This window comes from Dasypus novemcinctus, chromosome 7 (assembly GCF_030445035.2).
Source record: "Dasypus novemcinctus isolate mDasNov1 chromosome 7, mDasNov1.1.hap2, whole genome shotgun sequence".
NCBI lineage: Eukaryota > Metazoa > Chordata > Mammalia > Cingulata > Dasypodidae > Dasypus > Dasypus novemcinctus.
Window position 1 is genome coordinate 79,305,338 of NC_080679.1, and position 18,896 is coordinate 79,324,233.

The 18,896-nt window shown below is 40.7% G+C and overlaps 1 protein-coding gene across 2 annotated transcripts in view; it reads left to right on the forward strand.

Moving 5' to 3' along the window:
• LOC101434015 (low-density lipoprotein receptor-related protein 2-like) overlaps positions 1–18,896 on the forward strand; it is a 122,119-nt gene that overhangs the window by 90,860 nt on the left and 12,363 nt on the right. For both annotated transcript variants that reach the window (XM_058300682.1, XM_058300683.1), the window contains 13 exons: positions 14–259; positions 869–997; positions 1,512–1,631; positions 2,796–2,912; positions 3,442–3,558; positions 4,277–4,414; positions 6,062–6,184; positions 7,198–7,326; positions 9,891–10,022; positions 11,008–11,139; positions 13,130–13,273; positions 15,237–15,402; positions 16,706–16,834. In XM_058300682.1, the coding sequence (XP_058156665.1) occupies positions 14–259; positions 869–997; positions 1,512–1,631; positions 2,796–2,912; positions 3,442–3,558; positions 4,277–4,414; positions 6,062–6,184; positions 7,198–7,326; positions 9,891–10,022; positions 11,008–11,139; positions 13,130–13,273; positions 15,237–15,402; positions 16,706–16,834 (1,822 nt within the window). The remainder of the gene's footprint in view (positions 1–13; positions 260–868; positions 998–1,511; positions 1,632–2,795; positions 2,913–3,441; positions 3,559–4,276; positions 4,415–6,061; positions 6,185–7,197; positions 7,327–9,890; positions 10,023–11,007; positions 11,140–13,129; positions 13,274–15,236; positions 15,403–16,705; positions 16,835–18,896) is intronic.

An 18,896-nucleotide genomic window follows, 5' to 3' on the forward strand; every position in this document is an offset into this window, starting at 1 on the left:
TCACTGCTTGCAGAGACCCACCACTGCGAATCCTATCAGTGGCAGTGTGCCAACAAACGTTGCATCCCACAACACTGGCAGTGCGACACGGAGAATGACTGTGGGGATAACTCAGATGAAGAAACGTCCCATTGTGCTAACAGGACATGCCTACCAGGCCAGTTTAGGTGTGCCAATGGTTACTGCATCCCTGAACATTGGAAATGTGACTATGAAAACGACTGTGGAGACCATTCAGATGAGCCCTTTGAAGAATGCAGTGAGTTTTGTGGGAGGGGAAAGGAGTGGCCTGGAGCAGGGAAACAAGCAGATCCCCTTATGGATGGAGATAGGATAGGGAGCTAGGGAGCGTGCTGCCCAGCCCCATGGGGTGCTCCCACCAGGCTCTCCCTGCCAGCTCTGGCATTGCAAGGCAAAATGCAGTTGCAAGTTCAACCAGACCCTGTGTCTGAAGTGGCTTTTAGCTCTTCTTGATACACTCCAGTGTCTGTGTGTGCGTGTGTGTTGGTGATAAGAACTGTGTATATATTACCACTTTTGAAGCCAAGAGAAACACTGTGAGGTAGGGTGGGTGTATTACCAATTCGCACGTTACTGACGAGAGGACTGCTCTGGTTTGCCACTCTCTAGTGGCAGAGCTGTCCGTTCAATCCACATGTCGAAACCCAGTCCACAAGGTTCTATTGCATACAAACCAGTGGTATTGAGATGGCGAGAAAACTTAGGTGACCAGACCAGCCCTAGCACAGACACATATTGTGGTCAGTTTAGTTGGTAACTTCAGCAACACCTCCTCAACAGGGCAATAGAAAGGCATCATCTTGTACCATATCTGAGCAAGACTGAGATTTGTGCCTCTCCCTTTCAGTGGGACCTACCCATCGCTGTGACAACCACACGGAATTCAGCTGTAAAACGAACTACCGCTGCGTCCCTCAGTGGAGCGTGTGCAATGGTTACAATGACTGCATAGACAATAGTGATGAGGAAGGCTGTGGTGAGGGGGCGCCGCGGAGCGGGAGGGAGGCCTGGCACTGGGGGTGCCACCGCTAGGAAATGGCTTTCCCGCTTCATCTTTCCTCTGTTTACCTCTGAGAAAGGACCATCAGTTGATTCTTCAAATAGCATGTTACACTTTTATAGCATTTTAAAAAGCTAAAAATATATTCTATTAAATGAAGAAAATGATGAAAATGATAAGATCTTGTATAATGTCTCCCAACTGTGCTTTATTTAAATAATTTGACAAATTTTTTAGGTTGAAATATGTGGAACGTGGGAGGTAGAGAAAAGACTTGGCATCTATCAGAGTAATTTCCAAATTTTCACCTTCTGGCCTCTGCATCTTCTGTTGGGCAGCTGTAGTCACTTCTGAGAACCTGGAAAGACCAAATGATTTTATAAAATTTGTTAAGAATATGGTAGCCCAATCTTCTCACGGAAGGCAGCACTTCTTTGTCCATTTCTTGACCCCTGGTTCATGAAGCATTTGCACTGACTGTGCTTTGCAGAGATGGTGACCTGCCATCCTTCGGGTGATTTCCGCTGTAATAATCACATCTGCATCCCCCTTCGCTGGAAATGTGATGGCTTCCGTGACTGTACAGATGGATCTGATGAAGAAAACTGTGGTGAGTTTTCAGGGTTCTAGTATCCTTTTGTGACACCAGTGTTGTGATGTCTACTCTTTGTCCATACCTGTCTTCCTTAAAGGGTAGGATGACAACAATCTCATTTCTTACTTTCTCTTGGTTTGTATGTTTCTTCTCTTTCTGAGGTGCATATAATTAAGTCTCTTCCAGTTTTTTAAAAATAGAACTTGAGGTGTTGTAATGAAATAGAAGAGAAGTAGAAATCAAGACGAATCAATGAAGAAAGGAAAGATGCTTTACCTGATATGGCCTTAGTAGCTGAGGAGAAGAAAGTTGTAGTTTAGATTGCTATCCTCTTTGGAATAGCTGACCTATTTCAGGAGGGCTAATGGTTAACTAACCACTAGCTTAGTTCCTCTCTGTAAAGTGCTGAGTGACTATAAGGATTTAATTGGACAGGAAGGCCGAGAAAAGCAACCCAAAGTCTGTATTGTACCAAATCAGATGATCAGTCCTGAATAATTGAGGGTAGTTCAAAAACATCCACACCCTGAGTGTATGTCGATTTGAAATGACTTAAGAGTAAATTGTGGGACATGAATGTGGCTCAACTGATAGAGCGTCGTCCTACCATACAGCAAGTCCAGGGTTCAAACCCAGGTCTTCGTGGCCTGTGTGGTGAGCTAGCCCACAGGTAGTGCTGCTGTGCACAAGGAGTGCCATGGCACGCAGAGGTGTATTCTGCGTAGTGGAGTCCCATGCGCAAGGAGAGCTGCCCCGCGTGAGAAAAGCACAGCCTGCCCAGGAGTGGCGTCGCACACACATAGAGCTGACACAGAAGATGATGCAACAAAGAGAGACACAGATTGCTGGTGCCACCAAGAATGCAAGTAGAAACAGCAGAACACACAGTGAATGAACACGAGAGCAGACAATGGGGGAGAGGAGAGAAATAAATTTTTTAAAAATCTAAAAAAAAAAAAGAGTAAATCACTTATTAAGATTAAATCACTTAATAAGAGTTATTCTTTACAGACTTAAAATTCAGGGGACAGGTCTGTTTTTGGAGGATGGAAATCCTGCCCTGGAACTTGGGGCAAAGGAGAGAGCCTGTGGCACCAAAGGCACTTTGGTGAGCTCACAGCCTGACCTTTGTGTGTGATTTCTGGTGTCCATTGATGGCCCTGCCTATTTCCCTTTCAGCCCACCGGCAGTGCTTGGAGAATGAATTTCAGTGCCGCAATCACACCTGTATTCCTTCTACATGGGTCTGTGACCATGAAAATGACTGTGGGGACAACTCAGATGAGCAGGACTGTGGTAATTGTTTTGAAAGTGTTATTACTATAGAATCTTGTACCATATTTGACTTCAAATGAATGTTTATTTAAACTAAAACAATGTAATCTCTAAATGTATAGTATAACACAGTCACTTCTACTGTCTATTCTCTTTGCTCTATTAATTAACTGTTAAGATGTCTATACCAATGATAATTGGGGAAATAGCAAAGTGCCATTTCAACATTTCCTAGGGACAGACTTTAATCTGCATTGTATTTGTGAACAAATTCCTATTAGACCATAGAATGTGGCCTTAATAGCTCCTGTCATAAAGGTCAGAGCTTTGGCAACCATTAATTATGTCAAGTGCTGGATTTGAGAACAATCAGCAACTAACTGCTGGAACTCGACTTCTTGGAAGGGGGAAGTATGAGAATGTGTTCGTTGTAGTTGTGGGTTTGCTGTGAGCTGGTCACCAGGCACGGGGAGGAATGTGCTGGAGGACCAGAGAGTAGCACGCGCGTGAGAATGACAAGGCCTTTCTGGAAAACAATCATTCTCTTCAGAGATGAAGCCCTGCCAACCTGGATATTTTCAGTGTACGAGCGGAAACTGTGTGCCTGAACACCTGAAATGTGATGGAATAGCTGACTGTCTTGATGCCTCTGATGAAGCCATTTGTCGTAAGTCTCTAGTGATCAATCAGCAGTAATCAGCCTGCTTGACTGGAGTACATGGATCTGATAGCTTTAGACCTCATCTCTCCTGTAGCCACCACTTCTCAGATTAATCAACTTGGAAATTTAACTAACTGCACTGAAATATATATAGTATATATATGTGAAGGTGGTTAGAAGAGGAAATCTTAAGCTGTATATATGGTAGTAGAATAAAAATTTATTAAAGTAATCCATAGAAGTATATTACACAGTACACCCTAGGTTAAACCATGGAGCATGACAATATAATACTAAAAATGTAAAAACTAATGCAAGGTGTTAATAATGAGGTAGTGTGTGGGAATCTAGTATTATGCATGATTTTGTATGACCCACAACTTCTCTTTCTAAAACCAAACAAAAAATTGATCTTGAAAAAAAACAGCCATATTTATTCATTTGATCTGGGGTCTGAGTTACCACATCTATTATTTTACAGTAGTTCTCAATAATTCATTTTTAGTAACTTAGTAGTTGTTATTAATACTAACAAGTATTATTAGCTATTATATAAATCAATAATTGGATAAAAATTGCAGGTAGGAAAAGAATACTTGTGAAATGATTAAATTAGAAGTAGCCAACTCATGTGTTGGATATTAGGACATACAGACTTTATTTATGGCATATAAAAGCCAATCCATCATTCAAATTTCCAACTTCTTTTTCCTTCTGCCAACAGCCACCCGCTTTCCCCATGGTGCACACTGTTCGTCTACATTGTTCGAGTGTAAAAACCATGTTTGTGTTGAGCCAGCTTTTAAGTGTGATGGTTCCGATGACTGTGGCGATGGTTCCGATGAAGAACTTCATCTATGCTGTAAGCGGGAGAAAAATGGAATGAATGGGGGTGGTATTGTCTGGAAAAATCTGTTTCTTACATGTAGCATGCGAGCTGACAGGGCAGTTATTGTACAGTTTTTGACTTCTGGGACACCACTTGGCTTTTCTGCTTCAGTTCTCTTTCTGTGACATGAGAAAGTTGGATTTTAAACATGTGTCGCCTTGGAAGCCTCCTATCTCATATATATAAATAGGCAGGCCTATTATGATTGAAGTGTGTGTATCAGGGGTAGGGGGATTCCAATACCTTCTTGAAACACTTCCTCCAAACCCCTAAGGCTTCGTGGAGCACCTTAATGTCAGTTCCTTTAAGAAGATTCAAGGCCATCTCTGGGCTGGGAACGGCAGCATTGTGGATCAGAATCTCTTGTGGTGGGGCCCAGCCATCTATGCCTTAACAAAGTGATTCTTTTGATTGATACATATTGATGAGACATATAATCCATTCAAAGTGTACAGTATTTGGTATAATCACACAGCTGTGCATTCATCACTTCAATAATTATTAGCATTTTTTCATTATTCCAGTAATAATAATAATAAAAACAAACAAAATATTTATCACTTCTCATTCTGTTTCTTCTGCCGTACATAGCTGCTATTCTGTTTGACTTTCTAATTTATTTGTATTCGTATTTTGTGTAGATGAAGTCAATATATAGTACCTCTTGTATAGTTTCTTTCACTTTCCTTTATGTTTTTATCCTTAGTGGAAGATGAGTAATATTTTGTTGATATTTTGCTCTTTTCTCCAGCCTCATGGCTACCACACCCACTCTGAACTCCAGTCACAGAGACCTTATTCAAGTCCAAATACACCTACCATCTTCCTTCCTGACTTCCCATATGGCGAGTTTTCTGATCTATATCAGAAACTCACCCCTGATCTGTATTAGAGCCTCTAGTAGATGCTTTCATTTCATGGCTCCTTTATGGGCTCTCATCAAAGTGGTAATTGAATGACTTGTAATGTCTGCGAAGACTGTGTATCCTTGTTCCCCAGTATATCTAGTACCCAGCACAGTGCCGCAGTACATACTAGATACCCAAGATTTAAAAAAAAATTTTTTTTTTAAAGAAGCTTTAGATTACATTAACTTTATATCAAAAATATAGGGGATTCCCATATGCCCCACCCTTTCCCCCTCCCACACTTTCCCCATTAATAACCTTTCCTTAGTGTGGTTCAGTTGATGAACACATATTGAAACATTGCTACTAACCATGGAATATAGTTTACATTATAGCTTACACTCTGCTGCCCAGGATTTTATAGGTTTTGACAAAATGTATAATGGCCTGTATCCATCATTGCAATGCCAGGTAGGACAATTCCACTGTCCTGAAAATGCCCCATGTTGCACCTATTCTTCCTTCTCCCTACCTCACAACCTCTGGTGGCTGCTCCCTTTTTTTCCTATTTTTAAAGGAGGTACCAGATATCGAACCTGGGACCTTGTATATGCGAAGTAGGCACTTAACTACTTTGCTACACCTGCTCCACTCAAGATGTATTTTTATCTGAACAAATGAATTAATACAAGTATGAATGAATGTTGCTGGCATGAGAGTGTTGAAAATATTGACTCTCATGTTACACTCTTAACTTCTGTTCACCTTTCAGTTGATGTCCCTTGTGACCTGAAAGACCGTTTCCGATGTGACAACTATCGCTGCATTTATAACCGCAAGGTGTGCGACCATGTGGATGACTGTGGAGATGGAAGTGATGAGAAAGAGGAGCACTGTAAGCAAAAAGTCAAAAAGGAGAAGGAAATACTAAGGGCCTCAAATTGTCCACAGTTTGCAAAATTTGTCTCTGGGATTTCAGTTAGTTCTCTAGAATTCTGTACTTGTTCCTCTGTACTTATACATCTCAGTGTGCAACCATTATTGTACTTACTGCATAGAGGTATGAGTGCATGCATGACTCTGATGCAACCCTGCCTTTGCCACCAGTGTGACTGTGTGCATCCCAGTGGAGGCTGTGTGTCAGTGGGGACTTTGGCACTATTGCAGTGTTCAAGGTTTTTTGGAATCGTTATAACATTGTTAGTATGTTTTATTGAGGCACAGCACAAAAGGATGAACTCACAGATAAAAACCTAGAGCAGGTTCCCCTTGCTCACTTCCTAAGAAGCTGGGTATTAGAAAAAAAAACTGTAAAAGGCAAACTACTGAATTTCAGTGGCCTCCTCTATCCTCATCTTTCTCAGCTGATTGTCAGTTACATTCAGGCCATCTAGAAAAATAGGTGCATGACGATTTTTTACTGGGATTTTACTGGCTCTATATCTCTTACTGTTTATGAAGCTTCTCTTAACTGTGAATTTCAGGATTGCTTATAATCAGCCAGTTTTTGTGAGCTTATCTCTTTCTTACAGTACGTTGCCAATCTCAGTCCATAGCAATCGATGCCCATTACTGACAGTCATTCTACAGTTCTCAGTGGTATGATGTAAGATTCATATAGAGACCAGTGTAGGTTGCACAGCCCTCCTCCATCTTGTAGTTATGCCTCCTGGAACACCTGGCTTCCAAGGTTGCCATGGAAGGGTAGGAGTCATGGAGGAGGTACATGGGCTTTTAATAGCTTCAGCCCCCAGGTGAAACGTCACTTCCAACTCAACAGCCAGATATGGTCTTAACAGCAAATGAAATACATGTTTATTTGGTTAGCAGTAACTATCTCTTCCACAGAGGGAAGCATCTTGTTTCATAGAAGAAATGTTTTGACTTCAGTTTGTTCTTGTATTACAGGTAGGCCTCCAACCCTTAGACCTTGTACAGAGAATGAATTTAAGTGTAACAATGGACATTGCATTTCCAAGGACTTGGTATGTGATAATGTTGATGACTGTGGCGACCATTTTGATGAAATGGGTTGCAGTAAGTAAACATTTCTTTTATGTCTCATTAGTTTACCCAACACATGCAGTAACATGAAGTAGATGATAACCATATATTTCTCTGTTATTTACTTGCCAAGCCCACAGCTGCCAGTCCGATACCAGACACGGTGCTAAACTCTCCACATTCGGTTATCTCCTTTAATCCATATAACAATCCTATGAGTTAGGTATTATTATCCACTTCCCGCCCTTTTACTTTTTCTCCCACACATGAGGAAACTGGCTTAGTGGTTAAATAAATTGCCCCAGGCCTTCCTACACTTAAGTGTTGAAGTCAGGATTTGAGTTTGGGTCTACCTGACTCTACCTTTGCACAAATTCATTAGGTGTCTCTCAGCAAGCTATAAATTTCATAATTTTGGATATTAATCTGCACATTTTATCTTAAGCCAAATGCAGTACCAAAGACAGAGGGAGGGAGGGCTTTTGAAGGAAGAGGATGAACCCAGCAAAGGGATAGTTCTAGCTTAATGGTAATCGCTTATGAAGTGCTCTTATTTACCTAATTTGCTACTATTGAACCTATTGGATAGCTTTCACGATCTACATCTATAAAATAAATGCAGATAGCTTAACTAACTTGATTGGGGTCACACTGAGTGGCAAAGACAGAATGCTCCTATAAATTCATGCTAGGAGAGCTGGCTTCCAGTTCTTGTGCCCACGAGCTGTACCACTTTGGGTATGGCACTGAGATTTCCAGGTCTCATAGGAAAAAGAAGGGGTCTGTGACTTACCTTAGTGAGCTTCATATGTTCAGTTGGTTGGGCTTTTACTCTTTTTCCTGAAGCATACAAAGGCTTCTCTGGCAGCCTTTCTCCTGTAAGGGGCAGAAAGGGGTGACTAACTAGCCATACCAAGTTGTTTTGCTTTTAATTCATTAGATATGTAGTGGATATGTGTTGTAGAATTCCTGGGCAAATAGACTTGTGCCATTGTTAAGAGCTCAGACTAGAACTTTATTCTAAGACTTTCATGAATACACTTTTGAAGTATCATCATTCCCCTCAATGTCATTTTGCAGCTATATTTTGGAACCTGTAGCCCTGCACCCTAAGGGACCTGGAGAGGTGCTTAGGTTCATCTCATTGTCTTCTGTAAACACCTGTACTTAGGAGTCTATCCTGATTTGAAAGACTTGGTTCAGGAGATATCACAGTTTCTTTAGCTAAAATTCTCAAGAGTCTATGACCAAGAGTCGTTTATGGAAATGTCTCCACCTCCCACCCACATAATCATTCACCGTGTGTTTTTGGTTAAAATTTTTTCTCTATATTCATTGTGGATAATTCAGAAAATATAATTTTTATCAATCAGAAATACAGAAAAAATCACCTGGAATCTAACCATGAGGGAACTAAGGTTAGAAATTAGGATACTTCTATTGTTGAACGTCATCTTTGTACATGTGACAAGCCATTAATTTTTTTTAAAGTTAAATATGTTTAAAATTAAATTCACAGAGTGCATCTTCAAATTGATGCCATAGTCCCAGAGGTTTTTTCTATTTAGTGATATGTAAAATAATAGTGCATTGATGGCATCTGTTGTTAGGTGAATTGTAGGTTTCTTATAACTGTTAGTAACTTTATTCTTACCTGTATCATGTCCTTTCAGGATGTAGTGTGGAATAGTGAAAACTTCTAGATTTTAGATTGAGAGAAACCTGGTGCCACATTTAAAAAAATATATATTTAAATTTATTTATTTCCCCTTCCCCCCAACCCAGGTTGTCTGTTCTCTGTGTCTATTTGCTGTGTCGTCTTTGCTTCTGTTGTTGTCAGCAGCACGGGAATCTGTGTTTCTCTTTGTTGCGTCATCTTGTTGTGTCAGCTCTCCGTGTGTACGGCACCGTTCCTGGGCAGGCTGCACTTTCTTTCACGCTGGGTGGCTTTCCTTACAGGGCACACTCCTTGGGCGTGGGGCTCCCCTATGTGGGGGACACCCCTGCATGGCAGGGCACTCCTTGCGCACATCAGCACTGCGCATGGGCCAGCTCCACACGGGTCAAGGAGGCCTGGGGTTTGAACCGTGGCCCTTCCATGTGGTAGACGGATGCCCTAAACACTGGGCCAAGTCCGCCACCCTGGTGCCACATTTTGGCTATGTAATCCTTGGGATTACTAGCTCTCACAGCCTTCTAAGCATCCTCATCAATTTTGTTGTGTCTGGCACATGATTGGTGCAGAACAAATGAGAATAGTAGTTATGGTATATACACATACAAACATACATACATATGCAATCCATATTACGTAAAACCCAAGCTAGTAGAGCAGGTGGGGACTATTGGAAAGAGTGAAAGTAGAGGTGCTGAGGGTGAGCCTAGAAATGCTGAAGATAATGGGAAATTTGCCTCAAGGATCACAATTGTAGTCTACAAAAGTTATGAAAAGGGGACATGTCATAATGTCCTATAATTGACAGGTCAAAAAGTAGTTGGTGATGGGTAGGTGCTCCTTCTGTGATACTACTTGACTGACCATTTGTGGGTGATCTAGCTTATGTCATTCTTTTATAACACTGGATTTTGTTTTTCAGATCGAGGAAGTGGAAGATCATGTGCTGAAAATCTGTGTGAACACAATTGTACCGATTTAGGTGGATCCGGATTTATCTGCTCCTGTATACCCGGGTTCAGAGCTAGTAATTTGGACAGAAACTTCTGTGAAGGTAGAGTATACTCTAATTCCTATTAGGAGAGCCTTGTATTTATTCTTTTCTTATTCCCTTTCATTAAATGACAGTTTAATCCCTCAATGGGTCTTCACTCCTGGTATGATTGTTGGTATCATCTACTGTCTCTAAACTCCCATGTGCCATGCTCAGATGTTTGCAGTCGTTCTTTTGAACCAAAATTTAAGAACTCAGTTCACAGCAGTGATGGAGGGAGGTGATGCCAGACTCCAACAATGATAACAAAATGACAGTTGCACACCTGTGGAGCTGAGTCAAAATGCTTCATTTTTTTTCTTTTTTTTAGCTACCAGGGATTGAACCCAGGACCTCATCCATATTAGCTCCCCTGAGTTGGTTTTTTCGTTTGTTTGCTTGTTGTTTTTTTGTTTTTAGGAGGCACCAGGAACTGAACATGGGGCCTCCTATGTGGGATGCATGCGCTCAACTGCTTGAGCCACATCTGTTCCCTACCTGCTTCATTTTATTTATTTTTAAAATTTATTTATTTATTTATTTTTTAATTTTCTTTTAAGTGTTACATTAAAAAAATATGAGGTCCCCATACACCCCTACCCCACCCACGCCACCTCTCCCGCATCAACAGACTCTTCCATCATCGTGGCACATCCACTGCATCTGGCAAATACATTCTGGAGAACCGCTGCAGCACATGGGCAATGGTCCACAGTGTAGTCCACACTTTCCCCCAGTCCACCTAGTGGGCCACGACAGAACACTTCATTTTAAACCCCATTTCCATCCATTATGAGCTTTGAGAATTTATACCATATCTCTTTGGGGGGTGGGGGAGAAGCATGTGAAATAGTGTCTGAGACTTTGCACAAAAGTTTCACAAATGCTGCCTTTCTTTCCCATCATATCTGCAGTCTTCTCAGTGCTTGTTGTTTGTGAATTTAAACAGAAGGATCCCAAGGAATGTTGAGAATGGATGTTACATATTTGATTTTCTTTTCCCTAGACATTGATGAATGTGAGGAATTTGGGGTTTGCCCCCAGAGCTGCCAGAATACCAAAGGAAGTTTTGAGTGTGTCTGTGGCAAAGGATTCATATCTATGGGTGAACCTGAGGGGAAACGGTGTGCAGCAGAAGGTACGATGGACTTGTGTCAGGGGTTATGCCTTTTTGGGAAAGTATTATGTACCAAAAATAATACACAGGCCCTTTAACCTATCATCTACTTCCCTTCCATACCCATTCCATTCCCGTTCCATTCTTCTTCTCCTCCAATTGAAACAATTACTACAATCCTCTAACCAATATGTAGGAATTAAAATTCAGGTATTGCTTATTTTAGGGGTCACCCTCTAGAAGGCTTAAGCACCACCAAAGCTCACCTGTGTAATGGTTGTCAACAGAAGCAAATCAGTGAAGCCCTCTGGCTCCCACCGCCACTGAGCTCAAGGCCCTGTAATCCCAGATGTGTCACCTTGAATTGTTTCAAATCAAGGACACTCTGTTAACAGATCATGGACCACTGATATCACAGGCAGAAAATGGTTTGACTCTTTCATAACTTGAGGAACATGTACTAGAAAGAATTGACAAAAGAAAAGGATTAGAAATTTCCAGAGGCCTCCTCTAAAGCAGCCTATTTCAGGTTAGGGGTATATAGGTCTTTTTAAGCATAGATTTTCATTTGTGGTTTGGAGACTTCATGAGGAAAACTAGCTTTTTATTTTGCATATTAAGGGTACAGGTGACAGTTCATATGAATTGGGCTTTTAAAGCATACATTTGACTAGCATACTTTTAAATATTTTACCCATATTTAACACTGAACACTAGGGTAAAGTCATTTTTGAATAGTTGGTCTGTTAATTAAACAGCAAATTAAAAATGTTTCCATCTTTGAAGTGAGGAGATTGAAATAGAATATTCATATAAAGTATAATCTCATCAATGGGAAATATACAAAAATTTTTACTTAAATTTTATTTGATTGACATTATTCAAGTAAATTAAATAAATTCTAGATAGTGAATCTCAGGATGAATCACCATTGACATAGATGCTATAGGTTAAAAATTTTAACAAGATGTGTTTTTTTTTTCTTATTAGTTAGAAGCTAAATTGGGTTATATTCGGTTTAGCTACTTAACTGCTAAAAGTATCATAAAGTCTGTCAGTGAAAATGGAGTAATGAGAAGTTTTAGTAAGGCTATAAAAAATTTACTTCTTCTATGAAAGTACAATCTTGCCTGTTTTAATGAGAGTGAATAAAGGATGGTGGAAGAATACACGATGTATTAGTCAGCCAAAGGGGTGCTGATGCAAAATACCAGAAATTGGTTGGTTTTTATAAAGAGTATTTATTTGGGGTAGGAGCTTACAGATACCAGGCCATAAAGCATATGTTACTTCTCTCACCAAAGTCTATTTTCAAGGAGGAAGATGGCTGCTGATGTCTGTGAGGGTTCAAGCTTCCTGGGTTTTTCCCTTCCAGGGTCTTGCTTTTCTCTGGGTTCAGTGTTCCTGTCTTCCTGGGCTTGCTTCTCTTTCCAATGTGAGTTTACTTTCTGGGGCTCCAGCTTAAGGCTTCAGCATCAAACTCCAACATCAAAACTCCAACATCAAAAACCCTTAACTGTCCTTTATCATGCCTTTTATCTGAGTCCACACCCACCAATACCCTACTGTCATAAAAGGCTTAGATAATTACTTAATCAAGTAAACCTGTGAATCCAATATAATCTAATATGCCCAGAGGAAAAGATCAGTTTACAAACATAATGCAATATTTCTTTTTGAAATTCATCAATAATATCAAACTGCTACACATGGTATTTTAGGGGTTAGCTACTGGGGGTTAATTCCTTCTCAACCTTCTTCTCAGATGTGTCCCACTCAGAGTATAAAAATCCTTAACAGAAATATTTGCTTGCCATGTGAAAGGAAAAAAGAATGTCTGCAGTCATGGATTTTGCAACCCAATAGTATCATCAGTTTTGTTGAATAATACTTCGGTTCCTTTGAAAATTATAGCAAAGACGAAGTTATTTGCTATACATTTTATATCCTTTTTATCAAAAAGGTTTAGGTAGAATTCAAACTGATAAAGGCACCCTTCATTTGCTTGCAGGTAATGCTCCTTTGTTACTTCTGCCGGAAAACATTCGAATCCGAAGATATAATCTCTCATCTGAGAAGTTCTCAGATTATCTTGAAGATGAGGAGCATATTCAAGCTATTGATTATGATTGGGATCCTGAGGGCTCTGGCCTCAGTGAGTATACACTTTACTGATTTTAATCTGTTACTGATTTTAATTAAATATTCAGGGGTTAAATCTGGGGGACTTTAATTTTTTTGAGGGGAAATATTCACATATACATTTATCCGAAGTGTATAATCTGTGGTTTTTAGTATAATCACAATGTTGTGCATTCATCACCAGAAAAATTAAAGAACAGTTTCATTATTCCAAAAAGTAATTGAATTTTGATATGTTAAATTTGGGGGACAGTGTCATTGTATCTCCTTTTCTTTGCTCTCATGCATACCCTGTCTTTTTTTTTTTTTTATACTATTGTACACTTGGAAAATTTCTACTCAAACCTCAAAGGCCCAGTTCAATTGTCACCTCCTCTGTGAACATCTTCCTGGTTGTGTTCCTTGAGCCTGTAGAGTTTAATACATACTTGCTTTTACTACAGTCCACGTCATATTATGTCATTTTACACATTTTTCTCCCCATCCCTTAACCCTGTCCTCTCCCAAATGGGAACTGACTCTAGTTCATCTCTAAGTACTTAATACCAGGCTCAGCATCTAGTATGGCGTACAGGATAGGTGCTCAAAAAATGCAGCTCAATGACTGAAAAAAGGAATAATGTTGAATGTCTCAGGCTCTGTATGATGTGGAGTAATGGAGGAGAAAACCCTCATCTCCTTGCTTTATGACCTTTAACAATTTGAACACTTCCTGGATTCTCTAGACCTCATTCTTTTTTACCTTTAAAATAAATATTGCCTGCCTATTTATTTTAAAGACTGAATAAGATAATAGATGTGAAAATACTTTACAAATTGTAGCTATGCCAGGGAGTGGATGTAGCCCAGGCACTTGAGCGCCTACTTTCCACATGGGAGATCCCGGGTTTGGCTCCCGGTGCCTCCTAAAAACAAATAAACAACAGGAGAAACATGTGAAAATACCAACTCAGGAGAGCCAATTTGGCTCAGTTTGTTGAGTGCCAGCTTCACACGTGAGGTCCTGGGTTCAATCCCAGGCCCCCAGTACCTCAAAACAAACAAACAAAAAATGCTGAAACTAAGCCAATATAAGCTTTCTTGCTGTACTTCACATTCTTTTTAAGAGTGGTATATACACAGGAAAGAAGCAAGTGCCCAGTGCATGCCATGAAAGTCAGTCTTCCTATACTTTCTGCTATCCTTCTTTTTGTTTACACAATTCTTATATCAACACTGTTACTAAGTATGACAGTAGTCAGTATTATCCCTGGTACACACAGTTTTGAAAACTACAGTTTGATCCTACTGTGAGTGAAGAGGCTCTTGGTTGAAATGTATTTTAATGAATTACCCTGGTGGAGATAATTTACCAGCTGAAGCGTTTGTAGGTAATAGCTCAAGTATGATTGGTTTTGGGGTTTCTTCTGTGGAATTGAATTATTAGCATTATAAGGAACAGTGAGGGGAAGCGGATGTGGCTCAACTGATAGTCTCCGTATACCATATGGAGGGTCCAGGGTTCGATCCCCAGGGCCTTCTGACCTGTTGGGTGAGCTGGCCCACATGCAGTGCTGCCACATGTAAGGAGTGCCCTGCCATGCAGGGGAGCCCCCACGTAGAGGTGCCCCATGTGCAAGAAGCGTGCCCCACAAGGAGAGCTTCCCCATGTAAAAAAAAGTGCAGCCTGCCCAGGAGTGGCACCACACACAGAGAGAGCTGGCACAGCAAGATGATTCAACAAACAAAGACACAATTTCCCAGTGTCACTGGATAATGTGCAAGTGGACGCAGAAGAACACACAGCAAATGAACACGAAGAGCAGACACCGTGGGGGGGGGGGGAGGCAGGAAATGGACAGACATAAATAAAAAATCTTTCAAAAAAATAAGTAGCAGTGAGGAGGTAGAGATGCCAAATGAACTGTTCTTCACACCAGTTCCTCTCTTAGTGGGTATTCTGAACATGAAACTGACCTCATGTCTCTCTTCTGCAGGCATTGTATATTTCAGCGTGCTTGGGCCAGGCGCGGCTTTTGGTGCTATCAAACGTGCCTACATCCCCAACTTGGAAACTGGCGGTCATAATATCGTGCTTCCAGCTGATCTGAAACTGCAAAACATATTGCAGCCAGAGGGATTAGCAGTGGACTGGGTTGGAAGGTAAATTTATCGTACATTCTCCTCTTGCCTATTCTGTTTTCTTGGCCAGAGAGCTCCCTATTGCTCACCATGGCACTTGAGTAACAGCTGGACCCAGACATGGCTATTAACAAGGCTCTGGTACAATTGAGTGGTGCCTGGGATTGCTCTAGCCCCAATGTGGCACATGCATGTCATCATTTCCTATAACTATGTGTGCCATGAAAAAATTGGGGAAAGCACCAAGGTCAAGTTTCTACATCATATCTAGGAAAGCATTTTTTGCAAATTGTGCTCAGGATGCCAAAATTAGGTTAGAAATTTGACTTTACTTTTTAACTTTGGGATTTGAGTAAATGGAAAGGTTGACTCCTTTCTTCAAGTTGACATTCTAGGACGAGGGACCGAAACCATAGGTTTCGGAGAATCCCTGGGTAGTTTCACCATCAGGTGCCATATAAACTGATGTGGGAAAGGTATTAGGCTCCTTCTTTGAGGAAGAGGCTTGCGTTGGAGGGACACTGTGGCAAAGTGATTATAATAGAATCAGAGCTCAGACATTCATAGAAACCCCTACGTTCTTGAAAATGAACTGATAACGGAAGGCTTGAGGACTCACTGCACTCGCAGTGAATTTTCAGGATGAATTAATTTTCACCAACTTGTCTGGTGCTCCTGGAAGACACTCTGAAGCTAATTAGGTCCCCACTGTGCTTGTAACCTAGAAGCAGACTCACTTCAGTGTCTGCATGAACAAGGCCTCGGAGAACTGAGGGGCTTGAAATCCTAGGCTCTAACGCTTGCTTCTGGAAACCAGTGAAGCAGAGGTCCACCAGCATTTTGTTTGAAGTTTTATTGTCCTCAGCCTTGATGGGACTGAGAGCTGTAGCCTTAGAGAGTGTAAATGAGGGCAAGATGGACTTGCTGTTGTTTTGAAAGGCTGTTACCACCCATCCTTGGAGCTGATGCCAGATTCCTCGTGGTTCCAATAGGCTCTTTGCTGAGGAGGAAATAGACTTATGGGGAAAGTCAACAAAAGGGCCGGCACACAGGTGCCTTGGGACTTCTTCCTGAAGCTCATGCCTCGTGAGGCCATGGCGAGACCTGGCTGACTGCTGTGGGCGCCGTCACTGATTCTGGCTGATTGGCTGCGTGAGGCGTCCCCTCCGTCTTCTTGGCTGCAGAGATTGGGGCATTTCTGGGAGAGGAAAGAGGGGCTGTTCTCTGATCACAGGTGCCTCACTGGCTGGAACTTACAAATGCAATCTCATCATCGGAGCCTCTCGTCTTTTCAGTTGTTTTAACTTCATCCCTCTCAATTCAGGCATATTTACTGGTCAGATGCCAAGAGTAAACGGATCGAAGTGGCAGAGCTTGATGGAAGGTACAGAAAGTGGCTAATTTTCACTGAGCTGAATCAACCAGGTGCGATTGTTGTGAATCCCAAACTAGGGTAAGTACTGGAAGATGGCTTTCTGATCTAGATTTGCATAAAAGTCTTTCTTTAATGGTCTCTTATTCCTAATTGTACTGAAATTTGCATAGCTTGGAACAGTGGCACTTTCTTTTTTTTCCTATTAACTTTTATATCCCCCAATACTTCCTCTATTTGGGCAGGGATACCTGGCTCATGGCCCTTTGTAGATATGCCAGTGTTTCCTTTCATGTGGTCATCGGAATACCAGTCTCACCTATCCAGTATCTTAGGAGCAATGGATAACTTGTGTGCTGTGGTGCAAATGATGTGACCATTCCCTCTACTTCTTCTATTCCTCTCTAATTAAAGTATATTCCTACCTTGACATTATGGTTACATTATTATGGCCATATACTGGTTTTTACTTTTTCATTTTTTCATAGAAAAACTATACAATTCCTTCTCTTTGAGTGGCTCATATAAATCATACAAAAGCCCTAGGAATTTATCCTCTGGACAAAATAATAAGAATAAATGAAGGAAATTTTAAAAGAACAATTGACTTCAATATAAGGCAGAAAAGGAAGATGACATGGGTATACTACTGTGCCAGTTCTACTGTGCAGGGGATCCAGTCATGGAAGGGTATAGTGGAACTTTGCATTTGAATTGCATTTTGGAGATTTAGTGGCAATACAGTAGGTGATCAGTTATGTAAACAGCTTTTCTGACCTGATCACCAAGATCAATTTTAGAACATTTGCTTTAATCTAAAAGGAAACCCTCACACACTTTAGCTATTACCTTACAATTTTCCCATCTTGCCCTAGCCCCCCTAGTCATGGGCAACCACTAATTTATTTTCTGTAGATTTGCCTATTTTAGACATTTCCTACAAATGGAATCATATGGTATGGGGTCCTTGTGACTGGCTTATTTTACGTGTGTCCTGTTTTCAATGACAACAAAACAATGTGGTGTTTGTCAGGTGTTGAGCCTTTGTGACAGGCTCCGGGCCTGCTCTGTGTAAGGAGAAGACTTCTGGTCTAGTTTGTTTAAAATAAACACATCCCTTGCTAAGATTGCTCTAAACCTTATGGTTAGTTTAAACTGTGAAACCTGTGGGCATAAATATGGTCAGTAGACGGGTTTGGCTGCAACTACATAGATCTTTACATTTTTTGTTTACTTAGTTGCTAACATAAAAGTGAAAAAAAGAAGTTGGGATTTCTGCTTATTCTTGGTAGACTGCATTCCTGACTACAGCAGTGAAGGGGCTGTGCTTTCAGACAAGGCCCTGTTGACCCATGATTCTACATTTCCTGTTCAACTGTTCTCTGCCTGTTTATTTGAGGTGGTACAATCCCTGCTCTATCCATTTCTCCAAGGTCAGGTTGCATAGCCTCTTTCTCTACAATTTATTATTAACTGGAGTAAAATATATGCTCAAAAATTATAAAGTAAGCTCCACAAGGATAGGAGTCTTTATTTTCTGATAAATCCCAATCACACCATAGCTTTTTACAGATTTTTAACAAATCAGCTTTATTGATACATATTACTAAGGCATACAAATCTCCAGAGTTTACAATCCATGGTATTTGGTATAATAACATAGTTGTGCATTCATCACCTCAATCATTAGAGCATTTTCATTATTTCAATAATAATAATAATAAACAAAAAAGTAACAAGAAAATGTTTTACCCTTGATCTCTCTATGCTTCCCCTACTGTACATAGCTGCTATTTCTGGCTATTCTTCCACAATTCCTTATTTATTTATTAAGCACATTTATTAAGATGTAGTCATATCTTCGTGTATATATATAGTTTTTTTTCTATCTGGTTGTGTCATTGTCTTTTTTTGGCACCGCACAGGGGTTTGCGCCTTTCCACACCACGTGGGAACCTGCGCCTCACCGTGCATGTCTGGGATGCCTTTTTCTTTTCTTCTTCTAATTTTTACCAGGACGTCCTGGGGATTGAACCCGGGTCCTCCATATGGTAAACAGCTGCTTCCCTTTAAAGTGTCTGAATTAATATATTTCCGATGGGGCCAATTTACATTATGGTAAGACAGTTTTCAGGAAGGAAAG